This window comes from Pyrgilauda ruficollis, unplaced genomic scaffold, assembly GCF_017590135.1.
Source record: "Pyrgilauda ruficollis isolate IOZ18807 unplaced genomic scaffold, ASM1759013v1 scaffold4, whole genome shotgun sequence".
In the NCBI taxonomy this organism is placed as follows: Eukaryota; Metazoa; Chordata; class Aves; order Passeriformes; family Passeridae; genus Pyrgilauda; species Pyrgilauda ruficollis.
Genome location: NW_024525489.1, coordinates 13,183,416 through 13,207,309, shown reverse-complemented (window position 1 = coordinate 13,207,309; position 23,894 = coordinate 13,183,416). Strand labels below are relative to the sequence as shown.

The window sequence follows — 23,894 nt, the reverse complement described above, 5'->3', positions numbered from 1 at the left end:
TTTAAGCCATTGTCCCTCAAAATCAAAACCCTAAAGCAACTTTGACTGCAGCTGTACTGTTGGCAGAAAAAGAAGTCTATTTCGGTTGCTGTTCTTACAACCCTTCCTGTGTGTCACAGCAGTAAAATAGACATGGATCTAATTCTGACCTGGACCAGAGGAGAGGATGCTTGTCCAGTTCCTGAGCTGCAGCAACGTTACAGCACAGATTTGCTGCCTGACAGAGGGCAACAGCCTCCTGAGCTGCTTTCTTGTCCTTATTCCATCAGATGCATGGGGTGACCTGCAGGGCAAGAAGAGTATGTGAGTCCCTTCTGTAGAAATCTCAAACTCCTGGAATGCTGGAGGAAAATTCTCTCTTTGTGCTTATTGATATTCACAGCTGGAAGGCTTTTTTTTTTTTTTTTTTTTTTTTTTTGTGGAATTAAAATATGAGAAAGAACTGCTTCTTCCCTCATGCTGCTGAGGTGTCTGCCACCTATCTGTACTAGGTCCAGCCTGTCCCCTCCCGTTGCTCAGCTGTAAAGCTGAAGGTGTGGCTGCCTGTCTCTTCCCCCTGACTTCCCCCTTCTCCCCTGCTCCCTTTTCTTTTCCCTAGTCACAAACTGCCTGAGAAATAGACTGCTGCTGCTTTATAGATTTTACAACTCTGTAACTCTTGTTGTTTTAGTCTTTTGTGGTAGGCAGTATACTTAATGTTCATATCTACCTATGTAGGATTGTACTAATTAAAGAAGTAAGAGGCATGACTGAGTTTGATGTCCTGATGCTTTATAAAGGCAATTTCTTGCGCTTTTTTTTGCCTTTTTTTTTTCTTGTTGTTTCTCATCTGTTAGTTATATCTATTTTTTTTTCTTCTTAAAGTTGAAGTAGCTTTTAGAAAAATCTTTTTCTATAATAGTGGATGTAGCGGATGTTCTCTGTCTACAGACAAAAGTTCTGGGGATTTTTCAGACATAAGATTCAAGGAGATTTATGTATTTTTATTTTGCCTTCTTTCCTCCTCCCTCTCTCTGTAGAAGAACATCAAGTACAAGACTGAAAGCATGGAGGGCAAAGAAGGTAAAAGAGAATGTATTGCAGAGTAGTAATTAAGAAGGTTTCTTTGCTCTCAGTATTTCTTTTGTGCTGTAAAACTTTGTTGTGGCTACAGCTTTCAGTCCATACTGGAAATTACATCTTTTTGACATGGTGTAAGGCTTCAGTATGATTTTTTCATCTGTTTTTCAAGAAATTGTGGCCAAATTCAAATATTTGAGCTGAGGTGGAACAGGTCAAATATTCCAGAAGCAGAACACTCAAGGGTATCATTCCAATCCCTGTCAGTTACATCTTAGTAATTTTAGGAGAGAAGACATCATCTTTTTTGAGATGTTTTGGTTTAGTGATAAGGGCAGTTATCCTAAGCACAGTCCTGTTCCCCATTTGAGCAGGGAAGTTAAATTGAATGGATAAGTCTCTTTTCTTTCACTTGAGTTACCTGTTTTCTTCCACATTACCTATTTGTATGCTTTCCATCCAGTTCTACTCTTGTCCAGTAATTTAATAAAATTTTAATGGACTTTAATATCAATATTTCTTTATATCAGTGAGAATGGCAACAGTCTCATGTTCAGAGCTGTATGTAGCATTTGAGTGTTTCTAGAGGGATGTGTTCAGGTGAATTTTCCAGTCAGTGGAATATTTGAAAATAATAATACTAGTTTGTTCAATTTCTGAAAACCTAGGAATTTTTGGTGATTTTTCCTAAGTCTGTGAGCTCATCTTCTCATTTTGATGAAGAATTTCAATGGTTTAAAGCATAAATTACCTTATTTATGCTTCCTTTGCCTTTTATTTTAACAGCCTTTTAAAGGAATATTTTGATTAACCTTTATGGCCAACACTTGTGAAGTACGCTTGAGTGCACAAAAGGTCATAAATACTTGAAAAATATTTTTATAGATCATTAGCCTAAGCCCATTTAAATTTAGATGGGTATTTATTTATTTAAAGGTTTTGAGGAGCAACATTACGCACTAGTGTGGCATGACATATGGCTTCTGTAGATTGAATTCCAGCTCTTAACAGAAGGTTCTGCTGTCCTGCAACTTTCCTACTTTTTTTGTTTGGGTTTGCTGTTTTGGTTGAGTTTTTTCCTGCACAAGATACCCTCTTTGCTAGCAAAAGTCCTTGGTGTACTGGCCCTAGGAACTGGTGAGAATAGTTTCAGTAAGGAGGCTGTTGTCTGTGCAGCCCTCTGTCTCCCTTTCTGGGATGCCAGCAACGTGAGCAGTGAAAGCAGCAGAGAATTATGAAAGGATAGTTTCGTGAGTTTCATGACTAAGTGTTTAGAAGCCATCCTAGAGCATTACTTATTTCTTCTTTTTATAGTTCTTTGATGGCAGATGAGCCCTTCCCTTTACTTTGGAAAAGTGGCCTTAATTTTCTAGCTGCCCTACGTGTGGCTTTAAGCTTACTTTGCTAAAGAATTGGATGTTCAGAGATGTAACAGAAATAAATAAGACCATCTGAATACCAGTATATTGTGTGAAACTAGGTACTTTAAAATGAAATGCTGATGAGTTTGGAACTTAAATATTCAAGACTAAGATATTTCAGTGTGAAAAAAAGCTCTCTACAGTTCCCCATTTACATGAAACCTTTTCTACAACTACTTGTGGAGGTTTTACCATAAGTGTTAATGAATTTCTCATGTGGTGCTGTTGAGCATGGTAGATGAAGTCAGGAGGAAGTTAATAATTCAGGAAAGGTTTTTAGTGATGTGCAGTAAAAAAGGCAGAGGCTAATCAAATGATGAGGAGAGGAAAAAGAACACTAATTAACTGACTGTTAAGCTCTTTGTTTTAACCTGAGTACGGTAGAGTCCTGATTAAAATATGTGGTGATGTAGTTAAAGGTTGTTTTCTAATGCATGTATGTAAGTAGGTTAATTATGATCGCCCACGGAACACTTGGTGTGTTACACTACCCCACTTCAGAGGGTTTGACAGAGTAGACAATATTACTGTGCTGTTTATCACTTACAGCTTCCTAGGTTTAAATCAATTATCTTTATAGATTAATTTTTAATATCAATTATATGGATACAATAATCTTCTCAGGGTTGAAGTTACCTTCAGTTTGATCTTTTCTTTCTTTGGCATAGATTTCTCCATTCAGCAGTCAAAATTAGAACTGCTGGCACTGGTATTTTTTATTACATTGTATAGTCAATAAAGGAGTCATGGGAGGCACTTTTCCAGTGAGTGTTGTTTGCTGACAGCATTTCTCTGTGATTTGGTTACTTCAACTTTTGAGGTCTTCTGCAGTCATTACTGGCCCCATCACTGCTCTCATTTCTGATTTCTCCCTTGTCATGGCTTATTTCTGACGTTTACCTTTCTTGAGTCCTGATTCCAAAATCTGTCTAGGTCTGGTTCAAGTGTCGTGTCCTTGTGTGTTGGTGTTCTCCCCTGTGTCTCTACCTCTCCTGTTTGTTTCAACACAGGATGACTTGAAAGTACCAAGAAAAGGATGCCTTATTTTTAACTGGCACTATAATACTAAAACAGCATGCTCCACAAATTTATTTAACTACCTCTGTGTAGACAGATGTGTTGAGAGAATTTATCTCTGTCCTTGTTGAATGAATATACACGAAGAAGGTTTTCAAAAGCCTCTTGCTTATCTATGTCCATTTGGATGGATCTGTAAAGAGCAATGATACAAGGTACAAACTGATACTCAGGCCTTCTGCCACATTTCAATACCAATTTGCACATATAAGGTACAGCTAATATTTTCTTAAATTGACATAGAGTATTCTGCTCTAACATTGTTTTAGAAATATTTTAGTCATTTCTTCAGAAATATCCCCAAATTTACTAGGCAGTTATAAAGGTAAACTTAATTTTAGCAAATAGTTAATTAGGCCAGTTGAGAAGGTAAACTTAATTTTAGCAAATACTTTAGCAGCTGGAAACAGGAACTTATAAGGGCAAATAATGGGCAACAAAGGGCTTATGACTTTGTCAGTACTGTGTCTCAGCTTGGTGCAGGGCTTTTTTTAATGTTGTTTTAAAATATTCATAAGTAGAATTTGTTGTACGGTAATAGGATAATTGTATGCCATTAAAATTACACTATTGTCAGTCTTAATGGAGAGGACTGAGGTGCTTAAAAGTTGGAATTTCAGACATATATTAGATTTAATTTAAATTTTAAACATAGGTTTTTGTTTCTCTGTAGGGTTGTTGTCTCAGTGTTAACTAACTTTAGTTGGAGCTGTTTTCAGTTACAGGCAAGTACAAAAATGTAGACTGTAAAATGTTTAAATTTGAGGTTATTAAGGATTTTTATTTGCAATAACATGACTGTATCAAAACTAATCTTGGCAGTGTCTATTTAGACATTTCAAATTGGTTACACCCATCTTTTGGCTGCATAATACAGTATCTTAGTTCTTAGGAGTGAAGCATATTTACAGGGATGATGCAGCCAATTTCTCTGTTGCTGCATCATCTGTTTCAAGTGACTTATTACCCACATGTTCATTCCAACACGCTGGTTACAGCCTTTTGAAAGTTGTAGTCCTTCACCATAAAATGCTGTTTCTTCTGCAGACAAGGAAATATTTTGCAGCTGCCATAGATGTCTCAGCCACTGACTTGCAGGCATCAGGAATGAAGCTTTGAATGATCAAGTCTTGATGAACTGTTTGCTAGTTTGGTTAAAGACTACAACACAATGCTGCCATTTTAGGAAAACCAAAAACTAAACTAAAAAAACCAAAGGCTTCAATAAAGCATTTAAAGTTCTTTTTTTTCTAGGGTAGAAGTATTTTTGCTAAATACTGCATCTGAAAAACGTAGTCTGTACTGGAGTAGGACAGGTCCATCTGGGACAATATCCTGTCATGCATAAGGAAAGGCTATGTAAGGATGAGAGGTTTTTGGGTAGGACAGTGAAACCTCACTAGAGCATCCTCCCAGCCCCTCAAAAGGCACAGTGCATGCACTTCCTGAGCTGTAAATGGTGTCAGTGCATGCAACAGGATTGATAATAAGCATTCATGAAAGAAAAGAATTGCTTTTTGAACCCTGTGTAACCATAGCATTTCACTGGAAGAATTATTATGACCTAAATTTACTCTCTGTAAAGAGCCACTTCTTGTGATAATTTTGCATCTGTCATATAGTAATTTAATTTTCTATAGAAAAGGCAGTGAAGTGTCTTTCATCCTTGTATTGTTTAGAATGCTACAGCCAGAGTACTTGAGACAGCAGTTTATTCAAAACATTGCAAGCTTTCATGAACTTTTTGGGGTGCAATGTAATTGTCCACACACTGTCTATATGACTAATAAGTGTGCAGTTCCATATCAAATTTTTGATGCACTTTTTTTGTTCTGATATTAAGCAGCTGTTGCTACTGGATCCTCTTTTCAGCCAGTTTTGCTATGCAGATTGCAGCATAGCTCTGATCAAAGCCATTGGTTTATTCTAAAGAATACTTTAAAATAAAATATGTATCTAGGTTGATGGTTTCTTGCAGTTGAGGTAGCAACTGTTTCAAAAGAACAACATTATTAAGTTTGATAGAACTGGTGATGGACTTTTAACTACAAATGTGCTGCCAAGCTGTGTGGCAGTGATTGCTTTGTATAATGCATTTTTAAAAATTATTTCACATAGCTTAATTTAATCTGTTTGTTGTCAGGCTTTATCATTTGTAGGAAGTTTGGAGTGTTGGTTTATTTTTCCCTAGCTCTAGTTGCTGACCTACTTGTCTGTTTTATAAATAAAAATAGTTTTCCTCTTTTACAGTCTACCTGTGTAAACTACAACATAGTTTTTACTAAGAAATTTTTCCAATTTTCAAATTTTTTCTATATAATCTTGGAGACTTTGATATGAATTTCAAATTAAAGCAGGAAGGCCAAATGGTGCAAATGTAATTAGGATAAACAGATGGGATATTTTAGAAGGTAGTAAAATATAAACAGAATGAGGAGCTCTGATACTGAACAGCATGCTTGCTGTCAAACATCCAGTTAATTTACTTGTTAAAAGCTGGAATGTAGGCTGCTGTTTGTGATACTTCCTTTTCCTCTCTTAAAGGGAGCTGAAAAATGTCATTTGATTGACCCAGTTTATCTTGTCATTTTAAACTAGATTAAATTTAAAATAAAAATATTAATTTCCTTTAAAGGTGCCGAATAATCCATTTTAATTGTTAAAACATGTATTTAGTAACTACATCACATTAAGTTTTATTTCAGAAAGTTCTTATTGTAGATTTAATGTTTTTAGTTTCTAGGAATAAAATATGTTAGAAATGCTGTATTACTTCTGTTGAGTCAGATAACATTAAGTGGACATAGGTTTCACTTGAGTGTGTTGTGATACAGCTGTGGAACGATTATTCCATTTTAAGTATTATTATAGAATACTGTTGCCATGCATATTTACTTTATTATTCAGTAGCTCTTTAGCACATTAAGTCATTCTAGATTCTTCCATGTGAATTGCATTACTTTTTTTTCAACTGGATTGGCAGCTCTGCTGGTACATTTTACCACCTTTTGACTGCTTTGTAGAAATCTGCTTTGTCATGTCACATGCTGTTTTGACTTAAACTTAGTTGTCTTTACATGTTTTACTAATTTGTGATATCTCCTTGATTGTAGTTTGACTGATGGCATAGTGCTAGCATTGTCATTTTATTCAGTGTTTCCATTTTAACCCTCATTTTGAGGACCTCAGTTATTCTTAGTATTATTCAAGAGTATGCTCAAGTCCACTACAGACTTATGTCTACTTCAAGTACATTTGCTAACCTTGCAGAAATTCACTAATTGACATATAAATAGAAGAGAAATGCCAGCTATTTGGTACTGAGAGAAAAGCTGGCTGGTTGCTTTTCATTTTCTTTAGCTTCCCTTTCAATGAATAGAGTGTGGTTATGAATGAATGAATGAAATAATTGCTTTGGCTTGCATTTTCTTTAAGAGAGATTTGGAATACTCTTAAAGCTTTTTTCAACTGTTAGCCATTGAATTGCTCTGAAGAGAAATTTAATTATATTTTTGTCCAGTTTTAAGTTAGTCATATTGTGTGAAGAAGTTTTCTGTAAAAGATTTTATCCATTTTATGACATTTTAAATAGCTATGGGTTTTCTCTTCTGTTTTGTGGAATATATTGGATCTTTTATTGGTAAATAATGGTAGAGTTTTGTAGGAATGCTTCTTTTGCATTTCATACTTAGAGATAACTTCTAATTTGTTCATTTTGCTCTGCTTTGTTTGCAATACTAAATGCACACTGTTACATTTCCAAAATAGATATTTTATTGTGAAAAACCGAGATTAAATAATACGCAGAAGTTCCATTAATTTAAAGCTCCTTTGATTTGGTGCTGTACAGATGACTTGAGCTTAAAATCATGTGAGGTAGTTCTTTTTCACAAGAAAAGGTAATGACACACGTGCAAGTTACTTGCTGTATTTTGTGAATGTTTGCTACACTGTTTGTTGGTTGTGATAGTGAAGCATTATTGTAGCAATTATCTTGATAATCAGTGGTCAAATGCTAAAAGCTTTCTGACAACTTGACATACAACTTTGGCATTAGCTAGCTGTTTGTTCCTTTTGCAGAGGGTTACCAATTAAATCTGCCTAGTTGCATGAAGCAGAGCCTGAGAGTATGCAAATGTGAAGCCTCTGGCTTCCTGTGATTGCTGGATTCAGTACATGCTATTGAGAATGCTGTATTTTCAGAGGCTTTTTGTATTCTGCTCACAGTGTTTGCTGAGCAGAAACTGTAGCTAAAAATAACTAAAATGAATTTCTCTGTCTCTCTTTCTTTCTCACTGCAGGATGACGTAGCTTTGCCAAGGATTTATCAGCTAAGCAGAAAATGAGCTTAACATCCTGGTTTTTGGTGAGCAGTGGAGGCACCCGACATAGGCTGCCACGAGAAATGATTTTTGTTGGAAGAGATGACTGTGAGCTTATGTTACAGGTAATTGCTTCAGCCTTCCATGTGCACCTCCTCAAATCATGAACTTAATGTACCAGCTTCATGCATTCCTTTTGAAAAAGAAATTCCCCAGATGTTAGGGAACAATTGTTTTGAAGAATCTTTTGTGTCCTTAGAAAAAAAAAGTTTCAATGTATTGCTGTTAATCATGCAGTTAGTGCTTAAGTACAGAGAATCACATTTTCTTCATATAAATCAAATGCAGAATGCAAGGATAGAAGATGAAATACATTTTGCAGTATGACCAGTAAAGTAAGTAGACTGTGTTCCATAAAATGTGATAATGTTAAGAGAGCTGGATGCTTCTGAAAGGAGACTTCTTTTTTTGGCAGCTTGTAATCTGATTTAGTCACACGATTCGATGTAATTCTATCCCTATGCCCTGATTGTGTTGTACAAAGGAAAATAAAATTTGTAGAGAAGAGTATTTCTCTGTCTTTAAGGAATTTGAATGACTCAATTTAAATATAATTGAAAATACACAAGTCAAAATAGTTTGATCCTTCAGCAACTGCTTCAACTTTGAGGATCCCTCTATGGAGTCCTTAGATGTGTGTAGCTGTGTTGTTATGTAGCCATATTGCTTGCACTTCACCCTATCAAATCTGTAGTCCTCTGACCTGCCTTTTCCTAAATTTTTTTTTTTATAACTGATGGTAGTATTTTGGGAGTTTCTTCTTAAATTTTTGTTGTAGAGTGTAGAGCTCTTAAGAAGATTGAACTTCAAAACTAATGTTCTCAACCCTTTCTACCATTCAATAAAATATTTTGTTTTGGAGTTTTTGTTCCCAAAAGTTGTGTATGCAGCGATTATTGGCCAAATTAGAGTATTACTTGCAAATGAAGTGCTTAGAGATGTAATCCTACATTTATTACTCAGAATGTAGTAGCTCTGGTAAATTGTATTTGGCTCTCAGCCTCAGAAGGCATTCAGATATTTTATTGGTGATATTAGAGTACTCTTAATTTCTCTTTAAAAACAGATAGGATGATGTCTTGGTAATTTATGTGGGAAATATTAAAAAAAACCCCAAACAAACAAGTACACAGATAAATCCACCAACATCCAAAACAACAACAAAAGAAAAGCTACCAAAAAGCCCCACCCCACTGGTTCCTGCCCAGTAGGTTATAATCCAAAAATACTTTTATTTTACTAGTAACTTGTTTTAGAGGACTGTTGTCTGTAAATAAGGAAGCATCTCCTTTCTTCTCTGGTATGCCATCCATAGTAGATCAGTCCTTAGAGTGAAGCATTTATTCTTTTGTGTTACAGAATTTCACCTTCAAAGGTAGCTCTCTCTTTGGTTAATAGTGTGAATAGATTTGAGTTATTTACAAACATTATTTGTTGTGTATTTTCTTCAGAGTTAGTGAAAAAAATCAAGGGGCCTGAGGATTTCAAGAACATTCTTTTTAGCCTGCTGCTATGTTAGGTCTGCATGCCAGCATGACTGTGACACCACATAGTGCTGCAGGGGGAGGAACCCACCAAGAGAGAAGCTAATAATGTGTTCTTGTTCTGTGTGTATAGCTCTTTGTGCAAGACCTTCCTTTCCACTCTTGACAACTTGGTTGATCTCTTACTGCAAAGCATGTGGATAATGCATGATAAAGAAAGAAGAATTTAATGCTTTTATTCATAATTGCTTGACAGAAAATAAATTATAAAGGCTTTAATGAAAATAATTTTGACTCATGCTTGCTAGACCTCAGATCTGTACCTGTAAACACTGTTTTTTTTTAAAAGGTTTAGTTCACATCTGGTAATACAGATCTGCCTTTTTTTGTAAATATGTTCAAACATAATGTGAAGTCTTCCTGTTTAGCTAACTGTTCCATTACATCAGCCTGCTTGTGGATAAATACTACATTTCCCCCTTCTTTCACCTTTATGGTTAGAAATCTTTTTGAATGTTGTTGGAGAAATCATCTCCAAGAAAAAAAAATACATTATTCACAATATCAGAATTGTTTGCAAAGAAGAATGCATTTATTTTCTGTATTCTAAATATTTTCTTAGTAGTCTGGATTGAATTGAAGAATATCTATCTAAAATAACACCAGTTCCAAATGTATTTTAACTAAGGATGGAGTTTTCTTCTTCATATTCATATGGCTTTTACTGCAGTTATTCTGTGGTTTTATTTCTGCAGACATATATAAGTCTTTGTACTGGATCTAGCTGGTTGGTAGGGTTTTCTTTAATAGAAGCCATTTTGGTACTGCTTTGGATTTGTGAGCAGAGCACTGTTGATAACACACCACTCTTTTGGCTGTTGCTGAGCAGTGTGCGTGCAGTTTGAAGGCATTCTCTCTCACTCTGCTCCTCCTACACACACTTGACAGGGGGAGTGCACAAAATGTGAAGGAGCACAAACGAGGACAGCTGACCCAAACTGACTGAAGGGATATTCTGTGACAAACCATGTGCTGTGCTTGGCAGTGAAATATGAGGGAGGGGATTTGGGGAAGATACCCCCACTGCTCAAAAGACTGTCTGGGTACTGACTGCTTGTGGGAGGTGGGAAGTGATTGTCTTCTCATCATCTGATTTGTTTTACTTCTTCTTCCTTCTTCCTCTTTGCTGCTGTAACTTGACCCATGAGTTAGTTCCTTTTGCTCTTCCTGTTGTATCCCACATCCCACTGGGGCAGCAGAGAGTGAGTGAGCAGCTGTGTGGTATTTAGCTGCCAGCCAGGGCACCACAGTGGGAATTTTAAAAGCCCTTACATTTGAATGGAAGGCTGCAATAACAAAGCCAAAGGAAAAAAGGCATTCAAAAGATTTGCACAGTTTTTGCACCTGTAAAGATCAGCTGAAATTAATAAAAAGTCCAATTATATATAAGTAATCTGAACCTGAGAACTGTGATGTTCTGCACAATCTCAAGTGTTTCTGTAGAAGCCACAGACCTGAGTAATCATTCTTAGCATTTCAGATGATGTGACACAGTATCATGAAGCTTTGAGGATTTTTTCATGTCCTTTCTGTTTTAACTTATTTTTAATAGGATGTAGCACACGAAGATAATTTAAAAAAATATTAGTAATATGGTGTATTTGAATAACAACATTGAGAGAAGTTCAAAATTTTTTTCAATAGCTTAGGTAAAAATAGGGCAATTCTTGGTGCAGTGGTTCCTCTTGAGTGTGGAAAAATGTAATGTGTGCTTGATACTGTAGGCTCAGCAGAACATGCACATCAATGAATTTCATTGTATTGAGATTGTTTTCACTTGAAAGGTTACTAAGTTAGTAGAAAATGAACCGTGTTGCTGTGTCTTCATCTGCCATTAAAAGCACTTAGCTGATGTAGTGTATTAGTGCAGCTTATATTGGCAGGGAACTTGTTCATTTGTCTGTCTCCTCCTTATTCTCCACTTTGATATCCTGTCCCCTCCCATTATGCCCCTCAAAAATGCAGAGCAAAATAAAAAGTCTAAACAGAAAATAGTAAGTATAAGGAGAAGGAGAAGAACACTGATCTCACTTCTTTGGGGAGAAAGCAAAGTGGTCATAAGATTAAATGGACAGGAAGAATGAGAAAGATTGAAAATAAGGAAAATAATAGTAGCAAGTCTCAAGAAATGGAAAAGGAGTGAGGTGATAACTATGGGATTACAAGAAGAGAAAACATTTCCTTTGGAGTACTGGTTGTGTGTTCTGATGCCTTGCACTGGCCAGTGCACTTGGTAAGGCAGGACTCCTAGAACTGACAGACCAGAAATGCTGGTACGCAGAAGTCATGGAAGTCTCAGACAGAAATGTACCATTCTTTGTGCAATACAGTCCTGAAAAATGAGTTGAGTAGCAAGGACAGAAAATGCAAACCTGAAATTAGGAGCTATGCTGGTGGAAGGAATTTGCTGCTATGCAGTCATGTTGTGACAGTGCACTAGCAGAATTAAGAGTAAACATAAGATCAAGTATGGGCTGATGGAGAGGATGAGCTGTGGTCTCCATTCTCTTGGGAGCTCTTGAAGACGTCCAGGTGCTGACCATATGCATGCATGAAGGAGACACATCCAGCCCCACCTCCCTTGCTTGCCATCAGCACCTCAGGCTGCAAACACTTGGCAAGGAGTGAGTGTTGAAAGAGGGACTTGGCTGTTAGGGAGCTGCTGTTCTTGGATGAAATAGTAGCCAGGATTGTTCCTCATCTGTGTGGTGATATTTGGATGTGAAATAAAGAATTCATGAAATAAATAAATGCATACTGAAGTGCTTAAGGAAGGACTGAGAAAGTCAGAACTGATGGGAATAGTAATTCAGGAACTACTCAGACATTTAGTGAAGAGGCTATAGCTAATTGGTTCAGGAAATTGAGATCAAGGAGAAACACTTGGAATCCTTGTACACTATGGTAATTATCCCAGATGTGTGACAGGAAATGGTGTGTTTGAGAGAGAACAGCAACACCCCGGAATCATAGTCATGTCTTGAAAGATGCATGTAATTAAGGGGGGAGAGAGAATGAAATAAAGTGCAGATGATACTATTAGATTAAACATCAGTGGTCCTAGAGTGGATTGAAAAAAAACCAAACCAAAAACCTTTGGATGAGATCTATCTGGATCTGACTTATCATATTCAGGGAAACATTAAGAAAATAATTATTTTGAATTAAATTTAGGATTCTGCTATGGGTAGCTGGAGTTGGGTTAGAGATTATCCTTTTCGTATGTGGAACTATCTTTTCTATATAATTTGAATAAATGTGCTATGTAGAAAGAAAATAATCACACTGCTCTAAGAAGTAGCCATAACTGCCTCATGTGGTTTTCAAATACCTTATTTTATTTTCTTTAATATATTTTAGTCACGGAGTGTGGACAAGCAACATGCTGTACTCAACTATGATGCCTCTACAGATGAACACCTGGTGAAGGATTTGGGCAGCTTGAATGGGGTAAGTTAACATCAGAAATAGATAGCTCCCCATAGGGTTCTGGATCTTTGTTTTGGGATTTCTTCAAGCCATTATTAATTGTACATTAATACCTTTCTAATGTGAGTCTGGAAATTGGGGAACATTCAAAAGGAAAGTGTAGTCCTTGCAGGGGTTTTCCACTGCATGTTTTTTAAAGGGCTGCTGTTAATTCCAGTAATAAGAGGACTTTGGCAATAGGAAAAGCTCAGAACAATAAAAAGTAGTGTGTTATACTTACGTATTTCAGAATTAAAAAAATAAAAAAAATCTTGACTATAATGTCTAAAAGCCCTGACATATTTCAGTCTCTGAAATGTGCTGTTATGGTATGGATTTTATTTCACATGCTATTCGTTTTTCTTTTCTTATAGTAGAGAAAAGAATGTTAAACTGTATTTCCACTGTACATACATGGGGAAAAATAATTATGCAATAACCATGTTGTATGAAAATTGATTTAACTAATACTGTATTTGCATTTATTTTTTCAAAATAATTTTTATTAAAAATCACTATGAATAATTTGTGTCGAGTGATTGCAAACTAATACAGGAAAAATCCAGAGTTATGGGAAATGTAAGATTTCAGGTGACATTTTATGTTCTAAGGCTTTTCTAGGAAGTGCATATTCAGAATTCTAGCTAAGCACCACTTTTTATAAAACTTTTTTAATACATAGCAAATTACTAAAAATATAGTAACTGTCATAATTTTGTAACCCTTTAGATACTTCTTTATGACCTATGTATTTGTACTTGTTATGGTTGTTATTTTGTAACTTTAAATGTTTGGCTCCGTGGTGAATGTGTACAGAATAAAATCACGAATTCATCTTTGCCTATTTGAAAAATACTTAGAAAGCTACTGATAGTGAATAGTTTTGTCAAGTGCTTAAATAAATAGAAGATGAACTCTCAAGTTACTGCCTTTTGATCTTGAGGTGCATTTTGAAATAAAACTCTGTCACTGTCTCTATTAGCTTTCCTGTATTTTAAGGTAACTAACTCAGCCTTCCAAAGAGTCAGTCTCAACTCCATGTGAAACCATTGAAGGGCTATATCCTTTGAACAGTTGTAGACATACATGGACTTTAGTCCTTAAATATTTAATATACCTCTGTATTTTCAAAGTGAGTGTGCTGTTTCAAGGCAATGATCAAAAATGGGTTCAGCACATAGAATTTTTTTGCTGATACATTTGATTTTATTCCCTAGTTGTGTATCTCCTGTAGTCAGTGGGCATACCTTCAGATTTTTGTTGCCTTGTCACAGAACTGGAATTGAATAGAAATATATGTTAAAAGGTCTTCATTCAACTCCTTTTTTTGCCTCTGATAAGGAGCTTTCAGTGATTTGCTTCACTTGATCTAATTCATTCTCAAGTTTGAGGTGAAGCTTCAGTTGCTTTAGAGCTGTTTACTCAGAGACATCAAAGGAATTCTTTCTTCCCACTGTTTTGGGACAAGGAATATTAAGTCTCAGGAGTTCAGTCCTTTCTCTTTGTCTTCACAGTGTTTTCCTTACTATCACTTTCCCACTGTGCTTTTATTTCATAACTCTTATCTGGCTTATCTGGTTTCAGGTGAAACCTGAAGAAAAACCATTGTTTTTGTAGCACCATGCCTAAGTGTGTGGCAGAACAGTGGCTCAGTACCATATGGTGAACTAGGTAATAATTCTTCTAGTCTAGCTGCTGTTTCCACTGAGAACACCACCTCCCTAGCAGCCGAGTGCCTCTTCTAGTGCTTCAGCAGCTCCTACCCTGTCTTATTTTGCATACTTCATCAAAATATTTATTTTGCATCTCTCCAGTTGGTCCCATCTCTTTTGAGAACAGATACATACTTTCCTTAGTAAAAAGGATTACTCCATTCCTGGCATAATGTACTTTAACCACGCGTGATAATTCAGAGTTTGAGGGGCGGTGGCTAATGCCGATATTCTGGTTTTGAGTGTTATGAGTGTTATAATTTCACAATCTGACCTATGATTGCACCTGATGCCCTGATGCCTGAATAGTCTTATATGAATGGTTGATTCACACTCAGTTCAGTGAAAAGGTTACAGGAGTCTTTTTTGCAGACTTCTAAATCTAGAAGTCTTTATCCTGGATGTCTAGATTTGGAAAAAAAAAAGGCAAAAGTAAATTTTAATTGGTTTTACATTAAGTAAAATTGTATTTCTGATAGTTAGTTGTGACTCATTCTGGACACTCCTGTTTGTCTTTTTTTTTTTTTTTTCCCATACAAGTAAAGATGAAGGAATTTCTCTTTTCTGAAGCAAATGTGTGCAGTTGCTAGTATGTAGTTAGTATTTCCCTAGTATCAGTAGAATTCAACTGTGCTTTTTCCTTTGACTTGTGAACTCTAAAACATACCAGAAGAAGTGTTAGCAATCCATGGCCCTGTTGAGTTATGTTCTTCTCAGGAGTATTTACAAGATAGCAAAGTCCTTTCACACTGATGTTTCAGGACTGGATTCTGAAAGGCTTAGCAAACTTTATGAAAGCTTAAAGACAGTTGACTCTCACTATTTAAAGAATAAACTTTATAAATCACGTGAATTGAATTATTTAAAGAGGCAAAGGATTCTTTATTTGCATAGTAACTAGTTATTTCAAGCTAGCTTTCTCTGGCATCCCAAAGCATGTGATGAGATTTTAAAGCTCCAGTGGCAGAGTAACTAAGACTTGGTTGTTTTATGCTGTCACTGCAGTCCTGACCATGAGGCTGTCAGTAGACTGGACACACAGCCTTTGGAGTTCTCTGCACGTGAATTTCAGAACTCTGACCTGGGAGGAAAAATTCATATGTACACATAGACATAGATGTCTGCAAGGTGGCCTAAATTCTGTTAGTTCACTGAAATTCAGAGTGCCTCGAGGATAGTCTTCACAGAGGTTTATGCCCTGGACTCTCAAAATGTTGAAGTGAAATAAATATGCCTGAAACATTACTGAAAGTTTCATGCTTACAAACCAGTGAATAATTGTTCTTTTGTTCTTATTTCCTATGGAAGATATTTTCTATGAAGTAGGTAAACAGTTTTTAAAATAATAAAATAAACATTCTTTTCCTTTAGGAAAAGAAAATTAAATGGAAGATCCTCTTAATGTTTTGGGGAAGGAGATTGTTTCTCTCTAACCACAGTTCATTTAATACTAAACTCATGAGCAAAACAACAATTTAAATATTCAAATTTTTGACTTATTTAATTATTCAAGTTTTTCCAACTTCAGAGTGATTATAAAATGGCATATTTCAACTATTTCTTTCTTTAGAAGCATGTACATTTTGTAGAATTTTTAAGTTATAAGTGAGGTGATCCTGTAGGGTTGCAATATACTGAATTCTTACCACAGATTTTTGGTGTTACTCAGATGCACAAACTTGGTCCATGTTTTCTTAAGTCCTTTGACAATGATTAGAAATAAGCTGCCTCAGTCCTCTGATATCCAATGCTCATCACAAATGTGATGATAAATCAATTCTGGCAGTTAATTTGAATTAAAAAAAACAAATGACAAGAAAAAATGGTAAGTGGAGGTGCTAATTCAAGGGAACATTAATCAACACTTCCATGAATATTCCTAACAAGATTAAATGTGTAAGGAGTTTTTCCAGGCCAGTGTGCAACTTCATAATCAACTGGTGTTTTACCTTCCTTTTGACATGGTTTGTTAAACAGCTGGCAGTTTGAGCTTATAGTTTCCTTATGAAACACCAGCAGAAAATTTGTGGTGCTGAAGACTTTCTTATAGAAGTATTTAAATGATTTAATTTTGTTGTTTTGGAATTTAATGGTGTTCCTTTCTGTTCTCATTTGTTTCTGCAGACATTTGTGAATGATGTGAGGATTCCAGAACAGACATACATCACTCTGAAGTTAGAAGATAAATTGAGATTTGGATATGATATCCTTGCCATTAAAATGCAGTGTTGGGATGCACTTGACTTGTTAGAAGTATAGTTGTTTTAAGTGTTCTCATTGCTACAAAAATGCCTATATTTGAGAAAATGTCAGTGTTTACAATATTCTACCTTGGTCTGAACTACTGATAAAGTACATTTCATTGTCTCTCACTGCAAGAAACCTCAACTTTCAATTATGATTTAGAATATGATGTGTATCTTCTGTGTTGCTAAAAAGTACTACTTTTCTTTGAAACAAATACACAAATATTTGTATCATATGCAGTTGTATACCAGCAGATAAGATTGCAATTAATTATTCAGCAAACTACAGAATGAAAAAAAATTACCTTTATTATTAAAACACTAAGGTATCTACTGCGTGTTCTGTTTACATATAGTAAATAACTTAATTTTCTTTGACGAATATGATAGTGCACAGTATCCTAACGTGACATATTTTGAAAGTTGTCACCATTCTAGTCGCATAATAGGCTGCACAATTGTTGCTTTCCTGTAAAATCCTCTTGTGAATTCAGTTTTTTCAGTATTTTCCTTATCATTTCCTACATACTAATCTTTTTACTGTGGTCAGGGGAGAGATGAGAGTCCCTGAAGAAGCACTTAAGGTAACACTGAGCAGTTCCTGGATGTTTTTTGTCATTGTACAGTTATTATAACATAGAGAGGTTTTTTTTCCCACTCTTTGAGGATTTGTGTTTTATTCTCTATTTATTGTCATGTAGCATGAAAAATTCTCAAGCCAACTCCAGTTGTCCCAAAAATCTTCAGAGGCAGAAGGATCAAAACAAAGCAGCTCCAAAAGTTCAGACTCCAAGGTAACAGATTCCACAGCTGAAGTGCACCACAAAACTACAGAAGCACTGAAATTGGAAGAAAAATCAGTGGGTAAGGTTCATTTTTTTGTTGCAGAAGCACAAAAACTTGGAAAGGATGTTAATTTGCTTCAGTAGGATGATTGTGAAATTCTGTAGACAGTAAAAATTTCACATATATGAACATTTAACCATAGTTTAGGTGTAAATAATATTTTTGGCAGTTAATTTCTACCTTTTTTACATTAACATCCACACGTTAAGAAAATTTTTAAAGAGAGATTTGATTGGCATTTGTAAGATTTTTGCCTTATCTCTTTGCCCAAACCACAAACTTATAGCATTTGTGGCAGGAAATTGCTATTTTTTGCAGTTTAAGTGGAAGTATTTGTTCAGAAACAATTTGTACTTTTTACCATTACCAAGTGCATTGTTTTTCATTTGGTTGGTTTGGGGTTTTTTCCCTTTTTATTGGGCAGGAGTTCTGTTTGGTTTTTTTGCAGTTCCTAGCATTCTTTGTTTGATGTCAGGATATAACCTCAGTGTTCTATTGTGGTTTAAAGATTTCTAGGTACTGTAGTTTCAGGCTTGTTTCTACACCATCTTTCATATTTATTTAATGTGTTACGGTGGCTCTGCTGTGGTTGTCTTAAATTTGTTTGAGTTGTGCTGCCTCCAGTGTGGGAAGGGTTTGTTCCTGTTGGAGTGAGGCCAGAGGAGAGCCAGAAAGATGAGCAGAGGGCTGGAGGAGACAGGCTGCAAGATGGAGTTGTTCAGCCTAGAGAAGGAAAAGCTCCAGGGAGACCTCATAGCAGCCTTTCAGTACCTAAAGGGAGCTGGTAAAAAAAGAGGGAGAGCATGTTTTACACAGGCAGCTAGTGATAAAAGACTAGGTCTGATGGCTTTAAACTGAGAGAGGAGAGATTTTGATTAGATGTTAGGAAGACATTTTTTGTTACGAGAGTAGTGAGCCAGTGGAACAGGTTGTCCAGAGAGTTTGTGGATGTTCCATCCCTGGAGGTGTTCAAGGCTTTGAGCAAGCTGGTCTGGCAAAACCCATGGCAGGTCCCTTCCAACCCAAACCATTCTCTGATGAACTTCAGCACGAGGCTTGCTGAAGTGTAGTGGATATAACCAAAAGAATGAGAAAGGGATCAGGTATTGTTGTTTCTTTAATATGGAACTGTCTAGGTCTGATTTCTAACCTGATCAATGTTCACCAGTTTTGTTTAGGTTTCATCTGTTCTTCCAGGAGACTCACTTCAAATAATTCTCTTCCCCACACACAGGATTCTGTGGTATACAGAATTAACCTGTTTGTTTTGTTGTCTAATCCAGCATCTTGTTAGGGGTACCTAAAGTAGCACAGTGGGGGAGTTTTATCCTCACCCTCTGTTTTTCTTTTCACTCTTCCAAAAATAACAGTCAAGGATAGGGATTTATATTTGAGTGCAACTCTCAGAAGCTTTTTAGGGATTGATTCTCTCTGTTGCTATATAAATGCACATATGCTCATTATTGCTAATGCAGTGCACAGGAACAGAATTATGGGATGGTTTGGGTTGGAACAGAGCTTAGGCATGACTTAGGTTGCACCCCCTTGCCATGGCCAGGGACACCTTTCACCAGACCAGGTTGCTCAAAGCCTCATCCAACATGTCCTGGAACACTTCAGGGCATCCACAAATTGTCTGTGTAACCATCAAGTTTTTTTAAAAAAATTTAACATTTACTAAGGCTTAATGCTGTGTAAAAAGAAAGTACTTAATGTCTTAAAATCATGTTTAAACCTTTGGCATGGCTATGAAATCACCTTTGGAATGCAAGTGTATAAAATACTGAAAAAATGTTGATATTCCTAATCAGAAAAGTAACAGAAAGGTTCTAACATAGATTTTAACATATGAAGTTTTATTATATAAAGACTCTTTAAAATACATTCAGCACATCTGTATGATACTAGAATAGCTAAATCTGCAGGTTGAGGTGTTCTTCCAAAAGATCAGATCAAACCTAACTCAGCCAATTTATCATCAGGTTAGAAATCTCAATTATATCAGTGTTTTTTTTCTTACTTAATTTTTGCATTTAAATATATTTAACCATGTGTATAGCATTTTTAGTTGTACTAAACTAAATTTAGTGAAATAATTTAACTGATGCCTTTAAAAAAAACCCCAACCTGTAAAACTGATTGTGCTTAGTAATGTTTTACACACAAGGTAACTTTCAGCACTCTGTAGTAGCTGTCAGCAATTTGGAACCTTGGCAACATTGCAAAATTTGATCAGTTTTTCATGCAGTGAGTTCAGATTTCATTGAAAGGTCAATGTGGGTAAGAATGAGAATCTTCTCACAGAAATAACAGCAAACAGCTTCTAGGAATGTTCTGCTGTCTTGATGACTTCCAACTGAAAGAAGAAATAATATTTACAGACATAACAGGGTAACAATAAGAGATGGTGGCTGCCTTTGCATAAACATTTGTGCCAGAAGTTTTGATCAGGTCATTAGTAAGCTTTTATATTTAGAACCCAGATCAGTTGTCTGGCCTCCAAGTTTGTTGTGCATTTAGGCAAATGCATGCCACCATTTCACTTCAGCTTCCAGGAGAGATGATCCAAGCAAATTACTTTCTCTTCATGTGATTTTAACCTAAATATCACAGCTAAACAGAAAAGTTATTTCCTCTGCTTTGGGCTGACTTTATAGATATTTCTGCCATGCCTCGTGGGACACCTTTGTATGGACAGCCAGCCTGGTGGGGTGAAGATGAAGCGGATGAAAAAGGTGGTTGTAAGCCAGATAGCAAGCATGAAGAAAAAATGCCTGAGACAGGGGCTTCAGGTAAGTGTGTTGTCTTATTTTTTTTTTCCCTTTACTGATCTGCATATATTCTGAAATGGGGAACTAAACAGATGTTTGCAAGTTTCACAGTTTGCATAAATTAAAGCCTATTAAAAGGTGAGGTAGTTGAAGAATATATTTTTGTGAGAAACTATGCATTTAGAGAGATCAGTTTCACATATAATGTGTCAGTTTTCTAACATATAACATAATTTTCTATCAGTAAGAATAGCAAATAACATTACCTGAACCAGTGTGTCTTTTTTTTTCAGTTTAATCCATATCTGTCATTTTATATGCATAGGAGTATTTTATTGAAATAATTTCTGAAAATAAATTGTGGTTTTTATATTTGTGTGGCTTTTACCTATATAAGGTCATCTGTACTACCATTCCCATCTGTAAATCAGTAATGCTGTATTAGTGGGAATTGCATGTCATAGTTCTTGAAGTAAAGATTTGTGTAGTCTAAAGTTAAACTGGTAATGTTTATTCCCCTGTAATACAGACCTTTTTATTAGTTAGCTTGTCTAGACACAGTATGTATTGCCAGAACTTCAATCTCAGTACCTATAATTAGGCTTTTATATCTATCGTCAGGCATATAAATAAAGTGACTGCTATTCTAATAAAGACAGTAACTTAAAACTTATTCAAGTTAGGACAAAATTTAGCCATGTTTATTTAGCACTTTAGACGCTCATTTAAGGTCCAACAGTTTTAAGTTTGCAGGTTTTTAAAGTACTTTAATTGAGGTCAGAATTTCTCTTTTCCTGTCATAGTACTTCCCTTGGTTAACATGAATCACGTTTTGCAGGAGCTGGAGTGAAGTCTAAAAATGTATAAATCAAACTAAATGAACACTTCAGTGTAGTGAAGACAATATCTTTGGAATTAACTTTTTACCATAGTCTTTTTAATGAGCTCTTTCATATTATTCTAAAGTTGTCATCATTCAGGCAGTTGAGTAAGTCTGTTAAGATTTATACCATTATAAAGAAACCAGATAAAAACATTTAAATGAGTTTTCCTCATTAAATATGGGATTATTGAAAAGTGATATGCTGAAATCTGTGTTTTTGATGCAATGCCATGCCATCAACAAGGTGACAAAAGATTTATATTTCATGTAGTGCGCCTTTTTTTATTTTTTATAATTTTACATTGCTTTTTCAGAAGCATCAAATTGCATCAAATGATTTACATGCTCTTGTATTTATTTTATCAAGAGATTTTTCAGCAAGTGATAAGTGCTTCTATCTTAGTTCCTGAGCTCCAAGAAAAACAAGATTCCAACTTTCACTCAAACTAATCATGGAAATGCCATCTGTTTCAGTAGTAGACAAAAATAAGTTTGTTCTAGACTGAACTTCAGTATTGGGGATATTTTTGACGTGATTTGCTTAGTAAAGTCATCATAAGGTAAATGATGACTAGAGAAAGTAGATTAGTATTTTCTAAATTATTTAAATTTTTTTGTTTGTTTCCATATATATACTATACAAAAACTAAATTTGGGCCCAAAGCCTTCTTGGCAAATACACCATTTTGTCCTTTTTAAAAAGAAAATATTAGAAATCCCTTTTATTTGTGTTGTTGCTTTTGTTAAGCCATGAATGTATCTCCTTTGAATAGTATTGATCTTATAAGAGTGTAAGAATAGCTTTTATTTCCTCAAACTGAAAGACTCATAAATCTGCAGGAATGGAATTCAGTTTGAAAAAGTACAAAATAAACAAAAGCCTATGTGAAAGGAAGACACTGCAGAGAAATGTGTCATTTTTGCAAAACCATTTAATTTGTGAGGATGTGGAATTAAAATCCTGTGTATACACAGATTATTTATTTGTCGTGATCACCTAATCTTTGAGCAGACATTAATTGTATGTTCTGCTAGTCTGGTTTTTGAATGTTGTAGATAATTTTTAGTAGTGTTGGCAGGGAGTCTGAGGAGATGTATAAGAGTTGACATTTGCTTCTATGGACACTTTGCAGTCTCAGAACACTCTGTCTGTGTAGATGTGTGCAAAAGACATTCTGAATGTTTTCATGCAATTATAAAATCATAAGATTTTTGGGCTGCTTTGGCCTACAGTTATGTTCTGTGAAAAGATGAACAAGTTTCAACTTTTCAACAAGTTATTACGTATTTTCTTCAAGCACTTAGGTTTTATAATATAGATGAATATAATTTTAGGAAATCAATATATATACACACCTGTATGAAAGAAAATTGGAAACTTCAGAAGATTGTCATGTTTGGGTTTTTTAAAAATATATGCAAACTATTAAAAATGTTCAATGGTGCAGCTAATTATTCTTCCGTGGATAGATTGTATTATGTGTTTAAAACACTGATCTGGGACATGCTTTTTAATATAAACTGCCTAAAAGTAAATACATTACAGGTGAATTCTTAAACTAAATCAAATCAGTAAGTCAGATAACATTTTAACAAAGTAATCCTATTAAAAATCTGTGTCATGCTTTAATGATTTATTACATGATTATTTACTGAATAGAAAAGAAGACTTGAATTCTGAGAGAGGGGATAAGGTTTAATGAGGAGATTGAAGTGGGAGATTTATTTCTGTTAAGCCAAGTATAGACAATTACTCTTTACAGTCTGAAGTTAATAAGATTATTTCAATGTTACTGTATTTCTATTACAACAGAAATTCACTAATGAAAGTTATTTACAAACAGAGCAGAATAGCCTGGAAAACTTTGAAAAGAAAAATCCTTTCAACATTTTTCAGACATATGTAATGCTCTAATTCAATGATCCATAGATCTATTAGTCTATGTTAAAATGAACAATTGTGTGTACACCTCTGGCATGACTTTATGCTGCAGCTGTTAAATGTCCATGTTATTGGCAGGTTTATTGGGTGTGTAATTATTATTACTGCCATATGTTACACTCTCACTTCCTGGGATAATGAAAACTGCATTCTCTGCTGATCTTACTTGTAGTTGTAGAATTTTATGTCATTAATGCCTTTACCAGAAATCTAAGAAAAGACAGAAATACGTTTTTAAGAAGACTTCAGGAATGTGAAGTAATTCTTTCCACTTGGCATGAATCTTAATTCCAGCATTGCATAAGAATATGTCAGATGAAACATTCCTTGCACTTAAGAAACAGTGTCATTTTCAGGTAAAGCAGGCTGACAGTTATTTGAGAAATACCAGTCTAATCAGTGTGTGTAGGAGTTTGCACACATTGTAACATGTGATGCTTAACCAGCAGTATTAGCAGTTAAGTTCCTAGAAGTTTGTTCTAGAATTTTGATGAGTTTTGTCATTAGATATATGCAAGTGCTGCATATAAGGCTTGCTTTGCA

At 35.3% G+C, this 23,894-nt stretch overlaps 1 protein-coding gene across 6 annotated transcripts in view; it reads left to right on the top strand.

The window, feature by feature from the left end:
• Positions 1-23,894, top strand: part of CEP170 (centrosomal protein 170) — a 94,152-nt gene that overhangs the window by 16,288 nt on the left and 53,970 nt on the right. For all 6 annotated transcript variants that reach the window (XM_041477146.1, XM_041477144.1, XM_041477142.1 and 3 more), the window contains exons 2-7: positions 7,859-8,004; positions 12,844-12,933; positions 16,788-16,866; positions 17,435-17,493; positions 17,611-17,773; positions 20,413-20,547. In XM_041477146.1, the coding sequence (XP_041333080.1) occupies positions 7,900-8,004; positions 12,844-12,933; positions 16,788-16,866; positions 17,435-17,493; positions 17,611-17,773; positions 20,413-20,547 (631 nt within the window). In that variant the 5' untranslated portion in view covers positions 7,859-7,899. The remainder of the gene's footprint in view (positions 1-7,858; positions 8,005-12,843; positions 12,934-16,787; positions 16,867-17,434; positions 17,494-17,610; positions 17,774-20,412; positions 20,548-23,894) is intronic.